Raw genomic sequence first — 16,434 nt, 5'->3', positions numbered from 1 at the left:
AGAAGTATGGCACACTGCTGTAAGCTTTAGTTGCAATCTCATCAACGGTGGCCTTTGTTGTGGTTGGGTCAATCCTTGCTCTCTGCTGCAAAAAGATATAGAAGGTAAAAAGGTGTGTGAATTTATTTGAGCTGGAAAACTATAAAAAAATGGAACCCCAACTGATGAAAAAAGAAAAAGAAAAAGTAGTGATGTACCTTCTTTTTTCATTCCAAAGAGCTTCCCGTTGTTCTTTCCTTTGAGCACTCTTACTCAGCTGGCGGAGGGAAAAAACAAAAAAAATACGTTAGGTTGGGGCAAGAAAAAAGAGGCAACACAGTTCATGCATTGTCTATTTTTTTAAACAACAAAAACAAAAAAAGAAAAAGTGGATATTTATAGATAAAGTGTTACCAATGTCAGAACTTCTTCGTATAGCAAACCCTCTGATGCTTCAGTGTCAGTGATCTCGACATCATAGCCTCTCTCTCTTCTAAATCAGTATCTTTAACACAACTTATCTCCGCCTTCTTCATTTCTATCACTCCCAGGTTTCCCTCCTTCAACTTCAAAAGCTATACCTGTGTGCGGCTGTGTTAAAAAAATGCATATGATACATTAGTGTTGCAAGTAACTTGTATATCTTGGAACATACTCTAGGCCAAAAAAGATAAACAGCAAATACAACACACACATGTTGCAGGTAACTTCCTTGTTCGCTCATGCTTACAGAAAAACAAAAGCAGCAGACATTGTAAGCATACAAAGGGTGATTGCATTTAACATACCACATTGTTTAGGCAATCTCTTGTTAAGTCTTTGGACTCCTCCATATGATCCTGTGTGAAAAAAAGAAAATGATGATGAGATCCAAAACAAACTGTGCAAAAAAGAAGGGGTTAAATAAAAAATACAGAAAAAAGACCGAGTACATACAGTTTTAAGCTGTTGACCTAACCCTTCTTTCAAGGAGGACTTGGTTTTAGTTTCTATCTCGCGTTCAATCTGCATGCGGGCATCCATCAGACACTGCTCATAAAAAAGAGAGAAACTAATTTATCTAAATATATATCGCAAAAGTGGATTAACACAGAAACAAAAAAGAAAGACAAAAATACCACTGGATACCTTCTCAAACTTTATTGTGCCAGTGAGCTAAGAAAAAAAGAAAAACTGCCCAAAAATCATTCAATAAAGTTATGCATCAGAGAGTGTTGTGCCGATATTAAATCTAAATTCAGATTAGGGGAAATCAAACACAAAGATTGAGATCATTTCGGTTAGTAGGGCGGGCTTGAGAAAAGGTAATGCTCAGTGAGATGCAGGAGGCCCAAGACAAAAAATCCATATAAAGAATCTGGGAGTGTTTGTTTTACTAGTTACGAGTACATTAACAAATCCCAATCTTGCTTTGCTTTGGGTTTGCTTCATCTTAGCCAGCAGCTTTGGGATGATGACAGTTCCGATGTTGGCAATATTACGAGATGCCCTAATTAGCCGTGATGAATAGCGGCAATCTCCTATCTCCAGAGAGACAGCATGTAGTTGACTAGAAAAAGGGTAAAAACTATTAACTACAGTGGGATTAAAAAACACTTGTGAATGATGTTGTTTCCCTTCCTGCACTGATAAAACAATCACCAAAAGCCTCCATGCATAATACAAGATTTTGATTAGAAGACATGTAACGTATCTTCAGAAACCAGTGAGAGAAAATGAAAAAGCATGTCTCACCCTCGACTTGAGTGACGGAACGGAGTCTGGCTAGAAATGGCCAGCAAATCAACTATGACATACTCTCTCTCTCTTCAGTACAAAGACATTTTTAGAGTAAAATAGTATTACGTAATACGTATAACCCCACACTGGCGCAGCCTGATGTATAATACCACACTGGCCCAACAAAATCAATTATCCCAGTATGCCGAATGCCTTAGAAAAATTCAAACAAGCATTGGCAATGCTCGGTGCAAGCAGACAACTGAGCAGACATCAATAACAACAAAGTACGAGTACATCACAGCAGAATTCAAAAATAGTTACCTTTGAAAAAATACGAGGTCGAGCTAAAACAAAAGCACTAATACGCTCCCCTCAGTTTCGTGATTCGCACCAATAAAAAAGCAGGAAAAATATACTTCTAACTAGTGAGGATGGTTAATCCGTTCACATATTTCTACTTGTAACTAGTAAAAGGAAACACTCCCAAATTTTTTTATGGAAAATGTAGAACATCAATTGTCTACTTTTGGTAGTTCACCTCATCAGCAGGGCGCGAGGACTCTGGAGGGGCGCTCGGATCGCCGAGCATCTCCTCGCAGGCGTCGCCGAGCATCTCATCGCCGGCGAGTTCCGCCGCGGAAACCTTCAATGTCGCCGCCCCGTGATGCGGCTTCCTTCCTCTCCCGTTTTCTCTCTGTGTATCAATTCGAACAGTGCCGTTGGGTGGCCTCTAGAAAGATGTTGAGTCTGGACCCACATTCCAGAGACTTAAAAAGGGAAAAACAAAATAGAAAACAGCACACCGTGTATAGTCACTCCTTTCCTTCACAAAAAAGCATTGAAAAAATGTATATGAATTAAAAATATATGAAAAAAAGAAAATACACAAACTAGTTGTGAGATCGGGTGATTGATTTGTGTTTGCGGGCATGGCGGAAAGCGGCGGTATTAGGGTGCTCATGTGAAACATAGTGAGGGTAGAGGATTCGTGGGGGAGCTGCCCCGTTCCGACCAAGCAAAAGTCTACTTGTGAAAAAACTGTTTGTAAAACGACATGCAACTACCCCATGTCTCTCGACGCCACCCCCTACGACAAAACAAAAGTCCCCCCTAGTTGCTACCAATCTAGAAGACATCCAGTTGCGTGCCTAGTGTGGTACATGCAACTAGGATCCATGTCTCTCGACGCCCCCCCTCCCCCCTCGACAAAACAAAGCCCCCCTGGTTGCGAGCAAAACTAGAAGACATGTCATTGCACACCTAGTATGGGACATGCAACTGGTCCCCATGCCTCTCGATGCCGCCCCCTTCCAACAAAACAAACGCACCCCCACCCCCCCACCCCCCAGTTGCAACTAAACTAGAAGACATGCAGTTGTGTGCCCATTGTGGGACGTGTGCAAACTGGCGCCTCTCCCCGTACAAACAAGCAATGGAAGTCGAGTTGCAACCAAGTTATAAGGCATGCAGTTGCAACTAAGTTAGAAGACATGCAGTTGCGTGCCTAGTGGGGACATGCAACTTGCCCAGTCTCTTTCGACGCCGCTCCCTCCGACAAAACAAAGCTCCCCCCTCATTGCGAGCAGACTAGAAGACATGCAGTTGCATGCCTAGTGTGGGACATGCAACTGGACCCCATGCCTCTCGACGTCGCCCCCTCCGACAAAACAAAGACCCCCCCCAGTTGCGACCAAACTAGAAAACATGCAGTTGCGTGCCCATTGTGGGACATGCAGCTGGCACCTCTCCTCGTACAAACAAGAAATGGAAGTCGAGTTGCAACCAAGGTATAAGGCATGCCATTGTGACCAAGTTAGAAGACATGCAATTTCGTGCCTCATGTGGGACATGCAGCTGGCCCTCATGTCTCTCAATGCCGGCCCATCCGACAAAACAAAAGCCCCCCCCCCCCCCCCGCGGGTTGCAACCAAGTTAGAAGACATGCAGTTGCGTTCCTAGTGTGGGACATGAAACTGGGCCCCATGCCTCTCGACGCCGCCCCCTCTGACAAAATAAAGACCCCCCCCCAGTTGCGACCAAACTAGAAGGCATGCGGTTGTGTGCCCGTTGTGAGACATGCAGCTGGCGCGTCTCTCCGTACAAGCGAGAAATGGAAGTCGAGTTGCAACCAAGTTATAAGGCATGCAGTTGCGACCAAGTTAGAAGACATGCAGTTTTCGTGCTCCTGTGGGACATGCAACCGGGCCCCATGTCTCTCAATGCCGGCCCATCCGACAGCACAAAGACCACTGAGTTGCGACCAGGTTAGAAGACATGCAGTTGCGTTCCTAGTGTGGAACATGCAACTTGCCCGATCTCTCCCGACGCCGCTCCCTCCGACAAAACAAAGCCCTCCCCTCCTAGTTGCAACCAAACTAGAAGACATGCAGTTGCGTGCCTGGTGTAGGACATGCAACTGGGCCCCATGCCTCTCGACACCGCCCCATTCTGACAAAACAAAGACCCCCCCCCCAATTGCGACCAAACTAGAAGACATGCAGTTGCGTGCCCATTGTGGGACATGCAAACTAGTGCCTCTCCCCGTACAAACAAGAAATGGAAGTCGAGTTGCAACCAAGTTATAAGGCATGCAGTTGCGACCAAACTAAAAGACATGCAGTTGCATGCCTAGTGCGGGACATGCAACTGGGCCCCATGCCTCTCGACGTCAGCCCCTCTGACAAAACAAAGACCCCCCTAGTTGCAACCAAACTAGAAGACATGCAGTTGCGTGCCCATTGTGGGACATGCAACTAGTGCCTCTCCCCGTACAAACAAGAAATGGAAGTCGAGTTGCAACCAAGTTATAAAGCGTGCAGTTGCGACTAAGGTAAAAGACATGCAGTTGCATGCCTTTTGGGGGGCATGCAACTAGGCCACCTCTCTCCCTTGTTGTCGCCCCTTTGACAAAACAAAGGCCCCTGCAGTTGCGACCGAGCTAGAAAGACATTGCAGTTGCGTGCCCATTCTGGGACATGCGACTAGCGCCTATCCCCGTATAAACAAGAAATGGGAGTCGAGTTGCGACCAGGTTGTAAGGCATGCAGTTGCGACCAGGTTGTAAGGCATGCAGTTGCGACCATGTTAGAAGACATGAAATTCCGTGCCCGTTGTGGCACATGCAGCTGGGCCCCGTGTCTCTCGATGCCAGACCATCCGACAAAACGGAAGGTCCCCCTAGTTGCGACCAAGTTAGAAGACATGCAGTTGCATGCATAGTGTGGGACATGCAACTTGCCCAATCTCTCTTGACGCCGCTCCCTCCGACAAAACAAAGCCCCCCCCCCCCCCCCGGAGTTGCGACCAAACTAGAAGACATGAAGTTGCATGCCTAGTGTGGGACGTGCAACTGGGCCCCATGCCTCATGATGCTGGCCCCTTCCGACAAAACAAAGCCCCCCTAGTTGTGACCAAACTAGAAGACATGCATGCAGTTGTGTGCCCATTGTGCGACATGCAACTCGCGCCTCTCCCCGTACAAACAAGAAATGTAAGTCGAGTTGCAACCAAGTTGTAAGGCATGCAATTGCGACCAAGTTAGAAGACATGCAGTTGCGTGCCTACTATGGGACATGCAGCTAGGCCCCATGTCTCTCGAAGCCGCCCCATCCGACAAAAACAAGGATCCCCCTAGTTACGACCAGGTTAGAAGACATGTAGTTGTGTGCCTAGTGTAGGACATGCAACTAGGCCCCATCTCTCTCGACATCGCTCCCTCTGACAAGACAAAGGTCTTCCCCTCCCGAGTTGCGACCAAAACAGAAGACATGCAGTTGCATGCCTAGTGTGGGACATGCAACTGGGCCCCATGCCTCTCGACACCAGCCCCTCTGACAAAACAAAGACCCCTCCCCCTAGTTGCGACCAAACTAGAAGACATGCAGTTGCGTGCTCATTGTGGGACATGCACCTGGCGCCTCTCCCCATACAAACAAGAAATGGAAGTCGAGTTGCAACCAAGTTATAAGGCATGCAGTTCTGATTTTTCTGAATCACCCACCATCCACACAAATACCGACAACCCCGTGTTCTTCAAACGGCGTGGCAACAACAACTTTCTTGGGTATTTTCTATGCATCATGGGAAAAACACAAAAACAGAGACAAGTATGTGAGTGTTTTATCAAAACCATGCAACTTCCTTCTGTCTTCGAATCGTTTAAAAAAGGTTAAAACACAATTTAGATTTTTTTGCTTGAAAAGCGTATTGAAAAAAAAACTGAGCATGAATACATGTTCAAACATACTTGCAGATACTAAAAACTCCTGCAAACAAATCTTATATTTTTACTTATGCAATTTCCAATTCATAAATCATACTACCCCACCCCTTCTCTTCCCTAGGAATCAGATTTGTATTATGTGTTCAGATATATATATATATATATATACTTGTAGCATACCCATACAGAAGAAAAAAATAAAAAGGGAAAAAAGAGATACATACCATCATGCCCAAACAATTGTTTGTCCTTGTGAGGCGGTGAACGAAAGGAAACCCGATGAAATCATCACTAAGAGGCAGCAGCCCTTGCAGCTGAAAACCCTCTATCTCATTAAGCAAAAGCCCCCTGGTGCGAACAATGCCGTCACCATCATCGCTTGAAGCTTCTCCATCCTCATCATCTGAATCTGAATCTTCAATGGGATCACCCTCTTCCATAGGTTGTTCATCTTCAGAGCCGTTGCCCACTTGGATCACACAAATAGCTGCCCTAGGCGAAGGTTCATCCATGAAGAACACCACCATTTGACTGCCCGCTCCCCTCCTCATATTTACCACGGTGTAGCCTCTTCCCTTTCCCCTCTTAATTACCCCGGTGCCCGCTCCCCTGGCTCCCCTTCCCTCCTAGCGGCCCGAGAAAAAAAAACAATGGAAGAAGCCCATCCCAAGACAAACTGCCCGGCCCACAAAACCACAAACGCTCGCCCGCGGACAAGCTTCCACGTAAAAAAAAGAAACGGGCCGGTCTGCGCCTTAGACAGGCCGAAAAACGACACAAAAGGAACCAGCGCGAATCTACAAGCAAGAAACAGATCGGATGGCTAACCAGTCGACTGAGACTTCGCCGACTGATTTTTAACAGCGCCGTTTATTTTTATCTCAAACGGTGTGCTTTACTTTTTATCACAAGAAGAAGAGAGGGTGTGTACAGTCCTTGGTTTGAGCAGATCCGGCATGCACGTCTGTCTGCACACTTTGTGTGCTGGGCTTTGGGTTGTTGCCGTGGTTGAACCAGACAGGACAGGATCCCCTAGCTGTGGACGGCCTTGCATGCACTTGTCTCCTTTCCTTCCTTCCTCCCCACGCGGGAAATCTTGGCATCATGCTATGCTGCTGCAGCCGATCCGCCCGACGCAGACGATGCAGATGCGCGGCAGTGTAAGTCATACGTACACAACTGTAGGCAACAAGTTGGCGTGTTGTGGTGGTGTAGGCCGCTTCCGTGCACAACGGAAAGCCTACTAGCCCGGAGACCCGTCAGGCCTTGTCCAGCTAGCTGCGGCCGTTGAATCGAACGGAGTTCAGTTCAGATAGCCTCTTCTCATCTCCGGGCTAAAAGTGATTATGCTGATGCGTCGTAGCTGCCGTTTTGATTGATTAAATAAGGAATTGCTAATGCTCAATCAGCCGAGATTTTACACGAATTATTGTTGGGATAAATGCACGTCCTGCGTTCATCGTCGAGCCAAAATAGAGTGATCCCGTGGTGTTCCCTTCCACTCCCGGCAATCTTATTTCGTACTGTACTACATAAAGTGAAAGTGGTAGTAGTATAGCTAGCCGAAGGCGGAGCTTTTGCTTTGTGTCAGGAGGAGGCCACTCGAGTGGTCTTGCTGTTGCCTTGCTGTGTTGGCTTTGAGAGGAAGCAGACAAGCAATGCCAGGAACCTGGCTGAAGGAACACCACTCGGCCGGCCCCCGGATCACACACCCTGCGCCGGCCGGCCATGCGGCGCCTAGCGGACAAGGTGACCAGCGCCACTCGCCCCCAGAGACGCAGGAAGGCAAAGGAAAAAAAGGCGTTGCTTTTCTTTTACGGTGCACTGCAGCACTGGATGGAGGCGCTTCGACAGGATAGCCGCTCTCGGCCTTGTACTCCGATCACCGTCGTGCGGCATGTGATGCGTGCAAATATGTCGGGGCACTGCATTTGAGCGCCTAAACGGCATTCCCGGTGGCTTTTACGTGCATGCACCTTGGCCTGTAATATGGCTTGATGGTATCACATGCGTGTCACTTCATTCCAAAGTTCGGTTTTCTATGGAGCCCAGCTAGTTTAGTAGATATAGCGTTTTTGTTTTGACAAAAGGAGAGAGTAGATTGTTGGCAAGTACTATTAGTTCCAGCAGTACTGAGTGGTGAGCTATCTCTCAAAAACAATGAACAATATAGATAGATAAATCTTACCGCTGACACGCTGTAAAATCGGCGAAGGTAACTACCAGCAGTGGGTCCCACAGGTAAAAGAGAAAAGGAAAGAGAGGAGTCGAGGTTGGTACTAGCTGGAGGCGGAGGGTGGACGGCGTCGCTCTCGCGCAAAGCGTGCGGGCGAGGGCAGGGGAGGGAAGCCGATTCGATTCCGGCAGCGGCAGGCCCGAATGGAAAGCGAAAGCAAAGGCAAGATGCTGGAATTTAATTAGGTAAAACCGGGCGGGTGGGGGACACGTCGCCGACAGCCCGGCGACACCCACGTGCTCCCGGCTTTATCGCCTTGTCCCCCCTCCCGTACGCTTTCGCCGCTGGTACACGCCTTTGCCGGATCGGTGATGGAGGGCACCGGGCCGTCGGATCGGGATCGGGCGGCGCGGCGGGGCCGAGTGGACCTGCAGGGTGGCCAACCGGCAGCCCGGGCCCACGCATGGAAAAACGGGCGCCACGAACGTCAATGCTGCACCACCCCCACCCCCCACCGCTGGATGGATGGACAAGGACGATGATGACCCGATTTCTCTGTTTCTTTTATTTACAATTACAAAAAATATAAAAATATCCCCGTGGGAATGGGGATTGCGTTTGGAGAAATCCAAGGAGGTGCGAATTTACGTTATGGACCCCCGCGACTCGGAGGGATGGAGCAAAGTTGATAAGTCTTGGACTGGAATGCAAATATCAGTTGGAACTGGCATCGCGATGAAAAATTGCGGGTAAAACCCAAGGTCACGAGCAGAGCTCCGAGTGTCAGAGCGCCAATGGCCGACACGTAATTAAACCCCCTCGACGACCGGTAGACCGCACCCACCTATAACCTCCTCTCCTCTCCGCCCCACCTCGCAGAGCCGCCGCCTGTGACCGACCGGAGAGCCAGACGACAAACCGAGCCCACCGCACCCACACCAGCACCAGCACCAACTCCTCCTCCTCCTCTTGCGCGGCTGCAGCTGCCGGCCATGTCGGTGGAGACGGAGCGGAGCTCCACGGAGTCCTCCGCCGCCTCGGGCCTCGACTTCGAGGACACCGCCCTAACCCTCCGCCTCCCCGGCTCCGACCCCGACCGCAAGCGCGCCTCCACCTCCGACCCCGACTGCCCCTCCCAGACCGCCGCCGCCTCCGACTCTCCCCCTTCCCCCAAGTACGCGCGCGTGCCTTGCCTTCTCTCGCTCCTTCCGTCTGAAATTTGGCGCCCATGCTTTTTGAGCTGACATGGTCTCGCTGTGCAGGGCGCAGGTGGTGGGCTGGCCACCGGTGCGGTCGTTCCGGAAGAACGCCCTCGCGGCCGCGGCCTCGTCCAAGACCAAGTTCGTCAAGGTGGCCGTCGACGGCGCGCCCTACCTGCGCAAGGTCGACCTCAAGGCTTACGCGGGCTACACAAGCTCTGCCTCCTACGACCAGCTCCTCGCCACGCTCCAGGACAAGTTCATCTCCCACCTCACCGTCCGTGAGTGCACCGCCGCGACATGCCATGCCTGTGTCTGTGTGTTAGCTACGTGTTGCTCGCTCGTGGGTTCTGACGATTTGACTGTGGATGCAGGCAAGCTTGGGAACGAGGAGATGAAGCTCGTGGACGCGGTGAGCGGGACGGAGTATGTGCCGACGTACGAGGACAAGGACGGCGACTGGATGCTCGTCGGAGACGTCCCCTGGAGGTGAATTTTTTTGGGCCTTTTGTGCTACTTTACAGTTTAAATCCGCATGTCGCTGCATCTCCTGTTGCTCCTCAGCTATGTCCTTTTGTTTAAGTTCATATATACACTGCTTAATTAGGGTCATGGGTTGAATCGCTAACTGATCAGGTGCTATAGCATCTCAGGTTCAGAAATCTGGATGATTTGGTGATCGTGCGTTGTTAGTTTCAGTTTATCTTTGCTTGAGAAACGATTAATTTGGGTTTAATGAGTTGTTGATCTGTAGTGATATATAAGGAACTCGGACCGGGGGGCTGAGCATGAAAATTTCTTACACTGTACCAAGGGATCACGAGATTGCTCCTGGTTTTCACTACTATCTGTTTAACTTAGGATCCATGCCAATTGTTCTTAGTCTGTATATTTTGTATGAGTCGTGGATCCTGCTAGTTAAACAGAAATCTCAGGAAAACTTAAAAGAGATGTAAAATGATTAGCGGCGAGTGATGCTCCTAAATTAATTTCACATGCGTGAATTCAGCTGTTCAGTTTCTCGGACATGATTAGGGTTGAAACTAGTGTAGGAGCACTGATATTTGTTTCTGACAGCAAGCCATTTTCCTTGCTTTCAAACTCACAGAAGACAGAAGTGTTGATTGTCTCTTGTGGAAATGGATCTTCTTACCATCCTGTGCTGTTTCATGTGTAATGTGAATTGAATGCTTAGGGAAACAGGACAATAACTGAGAATTGTGCCTACCAGCTCTAGTTTTGGCCACATTTTCCTCCAGACTTTTGTATCTATTAGCCGTGCCTCACTTACAGGAGTGCGCTCTTTAATTCATTTTCCACAGTGTACTCTTATTGTATTAGGAGGGCTCAACAAACTTTCTGTTTGAGAAGAAATTAACAAGTTGAACTTTGCTGCATCTTACCACTATCAGATAACCATGTGCTAAATATAAAAGAATTTGGTTGCTTGTTCTTGTTATTAGATTTCGGGCTTCATTATGATTCTGTAAAAGGTTGGCTCTAATATGGTACTGATCTGCTATTATTGACCTGCAGAATGTTTGTGGAAACCTGTCAGCGCATTCGTCTCATGAAAAGCTCTGAGGTCGTCAATCTAGGTACACATAACTCCTCTGACCTTGTTTTTCAGACTAGTGGAACTTATTGTTTTTGTTGTAGATCAACTCAATATTACTGGATAAATCTGACTGCTCTCTTCTACCTGCAGCACCAAGAGCTGGTCGGTGAGGCACAATCCTTGCTCCTTTTTCTACAGACCGCTTCAGAGGAAGAAATGTCTTTGCTCAGTGAGGTTCTTCCGCAAGTTTCCGAGAGAGAAATGTGTACAGCCATCTCTACTTTTTGCCCAGCACGCTATTGAGTTCAGAAAGTGTCGTAGCTTGTAATTCCACTACCAGTCAGTCAGTAGTATCTACATGTAAGATGGAGAGGTTGTGATGCTTCAGAAATACACCTACAGTTCGTTCTTGAAAAATAAGACTGCAGTCCCTGTTCTCCCGAGCTGCTTGCTACTGGAGCATGGTTTTGTGTAACTTTATGCAAGTGAGGCACCTGGTACAAGAGTCATATAATGCGTCAATTTTCCTACAAGTTTTGTGCTGTGATTTTGCTATATTATGTACTCCTTCCGTTACTAAATATAAGTCTTTCTAGATACTGCATTCCAATATGGATTACATACGGAGCAAAATGAGAATCTACACTCTGAACTACGTCATTCCAATATGGATTACATATGGAGCAAAATGAGAATCTACACTCTAAACTATGTCTATATACATATGTGTGTAGTTTATATTGAAATCTCTAGAAAGACTTATATTTTATTGAAATCTCTAAAAAGCCTTATATTTAGAAATTTGGGGGGGGGGGGGGCAGTCTGCAGGCACGGATGTGGGAGGTCGACATTCAACGCTAGCTGTATACATTTTTACAATAACTTAAACCAATCGAATGAAATTTGTGCAAACACGGTGAATTTTGATATAAACACGGCGGATGTCATTGAAATTATAGTGAATTTCGTCCGCTGAGGGGTCTTATATTTTATTGAATTTCGTCTGATGAATTAAAAATGTAAAACTAGAACCCTATTATCTTATACTTTACAATGACCTCGTAGCCAATGTCAGGCTGGACGGCTACTCCTTCGTCATTGTCACCCGACTTGTCGTCGGGCTTGGGGCGGCGGAAGGTGGTGGCGCCACAGCAGGGCTTCCCGGCGGCCGCCTGACACTCACGGATGATCCTCTCCGCCTCCTCCTGCGCCGTGCACAGTGCGGCCGCGCCCACCAAGGACGTGGGCTGGGGAAGAGAGCGGCGGTCGTTAGAGGCGTCGTCGTTGGCGGCGGCGGCGATCTCGGTGAGGGACCATTCCTCGCAGTACCTGGCCATCTTCTTGCTGAGGCGGCGGAGACGCCGCTTGGCCGTCTCCGACGTCGTCATGGAGCGGTCCAGGGCCCAGGCATACGCCAGGTCTGGCTCCACTGTGATGTGTGGTGGTGGGACGTCGGAGTCCGCGAACTGGGATCGACGTGCGGCGTTGCGCCTATCCCGCCGGCGCTGCTCCCGGTCGGCGTACTCCTATGCTGCCATGGCGTTTCGGGATGACGATGATGAGGAGCTGCCGCGAAGATAGTGCAGAATGCGCCCGTGCGTCTTGGGCAGCGGCGAGCGGTGCTTCTCCTTGACGACGTGGCGGCGAGCGGCGCTCCACCTTGACGAGGTGGCGGGGCAGCGGCGAGATCCGCTCTTTCTTCACGACGCGTCGGGGTGGCAGCGAGAGCCGCTCTTCCTTGACGCAACATCCGACTTGGAGGCCGCTGCTGCGCGATGGCGGGGAGCGTGGTGGGGATGCCGGTGTTGGGGAACACAGTAATTTCAAAAAAAAAATCCTACGCACACGCAAGATCATGATGATGCATAGCAACGAGAGGGGAGAGTGTTGTCCACGTACCCTCGTAGACCGTAAGCGGAAGTGTTATGACAACGCGGTTGATGTAGTCGTACGTCTTCACGATCGACCGATCCTAGTACCGAACGCACGACACCTCCGCGATCTGCACACGTTTAGCTCGGTGACGTCCCACGAACTCACGATCCAGTAGAGCTTCGAGGGAGAGTTCCGTCAGCACGACGGCGTGATGACGGTGTTGATGAAGCTACCGACGCAGAGCTTCGCCTAAGCACCACTACGATATGACCGAGGTGGATTATGATGGAGGGGGGCACCGCACACGGCTAAAAGATTAATGATCAACTTGTGTGTCAATGGGGTGCCCCTGGCCACGTATATAAAGGAGTGGAGGAGGAGGAGGGCTGGCCCTCCTATGGCACGCCCTAGGGAGTCCTACTCCCACCGGGAGTAGGATTCCCCCTTTCCATATAGTAGGAGTAGGAGAGAAAGAAAGGGAAAAGAGAAGAGAAGAGAAGGAAGGAGGGGCGGTAGTCAAATTCGTACTAGGCCTTTGGGGGGGCGCAGCCTCCTCTCTCTCTTTCCCTTAAAGCCCAATAAGGCCCATATACTCCCCGGCGAATTCCCATAACTCTCCAGTACTCCGAAAAATACCCGAATCACTCGGAACCTTTCTAATGTCCGAATATAGTCGTCCAATATATCGATCTTTACGTCTTGACCATTTCGAGACTCCTCGTCATGTCACCGATCTCATCCTGGACTTCGAACTACCTTCTGTTGGAAATATGCCCTAGAGGCAATAAGAAAAGCATTATTATTATATTTCTTTGTTCATGATAATTGTCTTTATTCATGCTATAATTGTATTATCCGGAAATCGTAATACATGTGTGAATAATAGACACCAACATGTCCCTAGTAAGCCTCTAGTTGACTAGCTCGTTGATCAACAGATAGTCATGATTTCCTGACTATGGACATTGGATGTCATTGATAACGGGATCACATCATTAGGAGAATGATGTGATGGACAAGACCCAATCCTAAACATAGCATAAAGATCGTGTAGTTCGTTTGCTAGAGTTTTTCCAATGTCAAGTATCCTTTCCTTAGACCATGAGATCGTGTAACTCCCGGATACCGTAGGAGTGCTTTGGGTGTACCAAACGTCACAATGTAACTGGGTGACTATAAAGGTATACTACGGGTATATCCGAAAGTGTCTGTTGGGTTGACACGGATCAAGACTGGGATTTGTCACTCCGTGAGACGGAGAGGTATCACTGGGCCCACTCGGTAATGCATCATCATAATGAGCTCAAAGTGACCAAGTGTCTGGTCACGGGATCATGCATTACGGTACGAGTAAAGTGACTTGCCGGTAACGAGATTGAACGAGGTATTGGGATACCGACGATCGAATCTCGGGCAAGTAACATACCGATTGACAAAGGGAATTGCATACGGGGTTGATTGAATCCTCGACATCGTGGTTCATCCGATGAGATCATCGTGGAGCATGTGGGAGCCAACATGGGTATCCAGATCCCGCTGTTGGTTATTGACCGGAGAGTCGTGTCGGTCATGTCTACATGTCTCCCGAACCCGTAGGGTCTACACACTTAAGGTTCGGTGACGCTAGGGTTGTAGGGATATGTATATGCAGTAACCCGAATGTTGTTCGGAGTCCCGGATGAGATCCCGGATGTCACGAGGAGTTCCGGAATGGTCCGGAGGTAAAGATTTATATATGGGAAGTCCTGTTTCGGCCATCGGGACAAGTTTCGGGGTCATCGGTATTGTACCGGGACCACCGGAAGGGTCCCGGGGGTCCACCGGGTGGGGCCACCTGTCCCGGGGGGCCACATGGACTGTAGGGGGTGCGCCTTGGTCTACATGGGCCAAGGGCACCAGCCCCAAGAGGCCCATGCGCCTAGGGTTTCAAGGGGGAAGAGTCCTAGGAGGGGAAGGCACCTCCTAGGTGCCTTGGGGGGAGGGAAACCTCCCTTGGCCGCCGCCCCCCTAGGAGATTGGATCTCCTAGGGCCGGCGCCCCCCCCTTGTCCCTCCTATATATAGTGGGGAAGGAGGGCTTTTCATACACGCCTTTGGTTGCCTCCTTCTCCCTCTCCAACACCTCCTCCTCCTCCATGGCGCTTGGCGAAGCCCTGACGGAGTACTGCAGCTCCATCACCACCACGCCGTCATGCTGCTGCTGGAGCCATCTTCCTCAACCTCTCCTTCCCTCTTACTGGATCAAGAACAAGGAGACGTTACGCTGACCGTACGTGTGTTGAACGCGGAGGTGCCGTCCGTTCGGTGCTAGGATCTCCGGTGATTTGGATCACGTCGTGTTCGACTACCTTATCCCCGTTCTTTGAACGCTTCCGCTCGTGATCTACAAAGGTATGTAGATGCATCCGATCACTCGTTGCTAGATGAACTCATAGATGGATCTTGGTGAAACCGTAGGAAAATTTTTGTTTTCTGCAACGTTCCCCAACAGTGGCATCATGAGCTAGGTCTATGCGTAGTTCTTCTTGCGCGAGTAGAACACAATTTGTTGTGGGCGTAGATGTTGTCAACTTTCTTGCCGTTACTAGTCTTATCTTGCTTCAACGGTATTGTGGGATGAAGCGGCCCGGACCAACCTTACACGTACACTTACGTGAGACCGGTTCCACCGACTAACATGCACAAGGTGGCTGGCGGGTGTCTGTCTCTCCTACTTTAGTTGGAGCGGATTCGATGAACAGGGTCCTTATGAAGGGTAAATAGAAGTTGACAAATCACGTTGTGGCTTTCACGTAGGTAAGAAAACGTTCTTGCTAGAACCCTACTTCAGCCACGTAAAACTTGCAACAACAATTAGAGGACGTCTAACTTGTTTTTGCAGCAAGTGCTTTGTGATATGATATGGCCAAAGTTGTGATGAATGATGAATGACATATATGTGATGTATGAGATGTTCATGCTATTGTAATAGGAATCACGACTTGCATGTCGATGAGTATGACAACCGGCAGGAGCCATAGGAGTTGTCTTTATTTTTTGTCATTGAGAAACGCCATGTAAATTACTTTACTTTATTGCTAAACGCGTTAGCCATAGTAGTAGAAGTAATAGTTGGCGAGCAACTTCATGGAGACACAATGATGGAGATCATGATGATAGAGATCATGGTGTCATGCCAGTGACAAGATGATCATGGAGCCCCAAGATGGAGATCAAAGGAGCTATGTGATATTGGCCATATCATGTCACTATTATTATTTGATTGCATGTGATGTTTATCATGTTTTTCATATTGTTTGCTTAGAACGACGGTAGTAAATAAGATGATCCCTCATAATAATTTCAAGAAAGTGTTCCCCCTAACTGTGCACCGTTGCGATAGTTCGTTGTTTCGAAGCACCACGTGATGATCGGGTGTGATAGATTCTAACGTTCACATACAACGGGTGTAAGACAGATTTACACACGCAATACACTTAGGTTGACTTGACGAGCCTAGCATGTGTATAGACATGGCCTCGGAACACAGAAGACCGAAAGGTCGAGCATGAATCGTATAGAAGATACGATCAACATGAAGATGTTCACCGACGTTGACTAGTCCGTCTCACGTGATGATCGGACACGGCCTAGCTAACTCGGATCATGTTATACTTAGATGACTAGAAGAGGGATGTCTATCTAAGTGGGAGTTCATTATAATT

At 48.7% G+C, this 16,434-nt stretch overlaps 2 protein-coding genes across 2 annotated transcripts; one reads left to right on the top strand and one right to left on the bottom strand.

Moving 5' to 3' along the window:
- Positions 1 to 486: 486 nt before the first annotated feature.
- On the bottom strand, positions 487 to 6,450 carry LOC147990369 (uncharacterized). The gene is made up of 5 exons (XM_087527301.1): positions 6,148 to 6,450; positions 2,240 to 2,395; positions 916 to 1,008; positions 768 to 818; positions 487 to 570 (listed from the first exon to the last, which is right to left on the bottom strand). Exons 1-5 carry the CDS (start codon positions 6,448 to 6,450, stop codon positions 487 to 489), a joined length of 687 nt encoding a protein of 228 aa, XP_087383427.1.
- A 2,450-nt stretch (positions 6,451 to 8,900) lies between these two features.
- LOC125551458 (auxin-responsive protein IAA15) lies at positions 8,901 to 11,475 on the top strand. Its single transcript, XM_048714706.2, has 5 exons — positions 8,901 to 9,273; positions 9,362 to 9,579; positions 9,673 to 9,787; positions 10,835 to 10,896; positions 11,007 to 11,475. The coding sequence occupies exons 1-5, from the start codon at positions 9,092 to 9,094 to the stop codon at positions 11,024 to 11,026; spliced, it is 597 nt and encodes a 198-aa protein (XP_048570663.2). The 5' UTR covers positions 8,901 to 9,091; the 3' UTR covers positions 11,027 to 11,475.
- The last annotated feature ends 4,959 nt before the right edge of the window (positions 11,476 to 16,434 follow it).

The sequence above is a fragment of the Triticum urartu genome, chromosome 1A, assembly GCF_056163025.1.
Source record: "Triticum urartu cultivar PI428250 chromosome 1A, HENAU_Tu73, whole genome shotgun sequence".
Taxonomy (NCBI): Eukaryota; Viridiplantae; Streptophyta; class Magnoliopsida; order Poales; family Poaceae; genus Triticum; species Triticum urartu.
The sequence above is the reverse complement of the archived record's forward strand: the minus strand, read 5'-3'. Positions and strand labels throughout refer to the sequence as shown.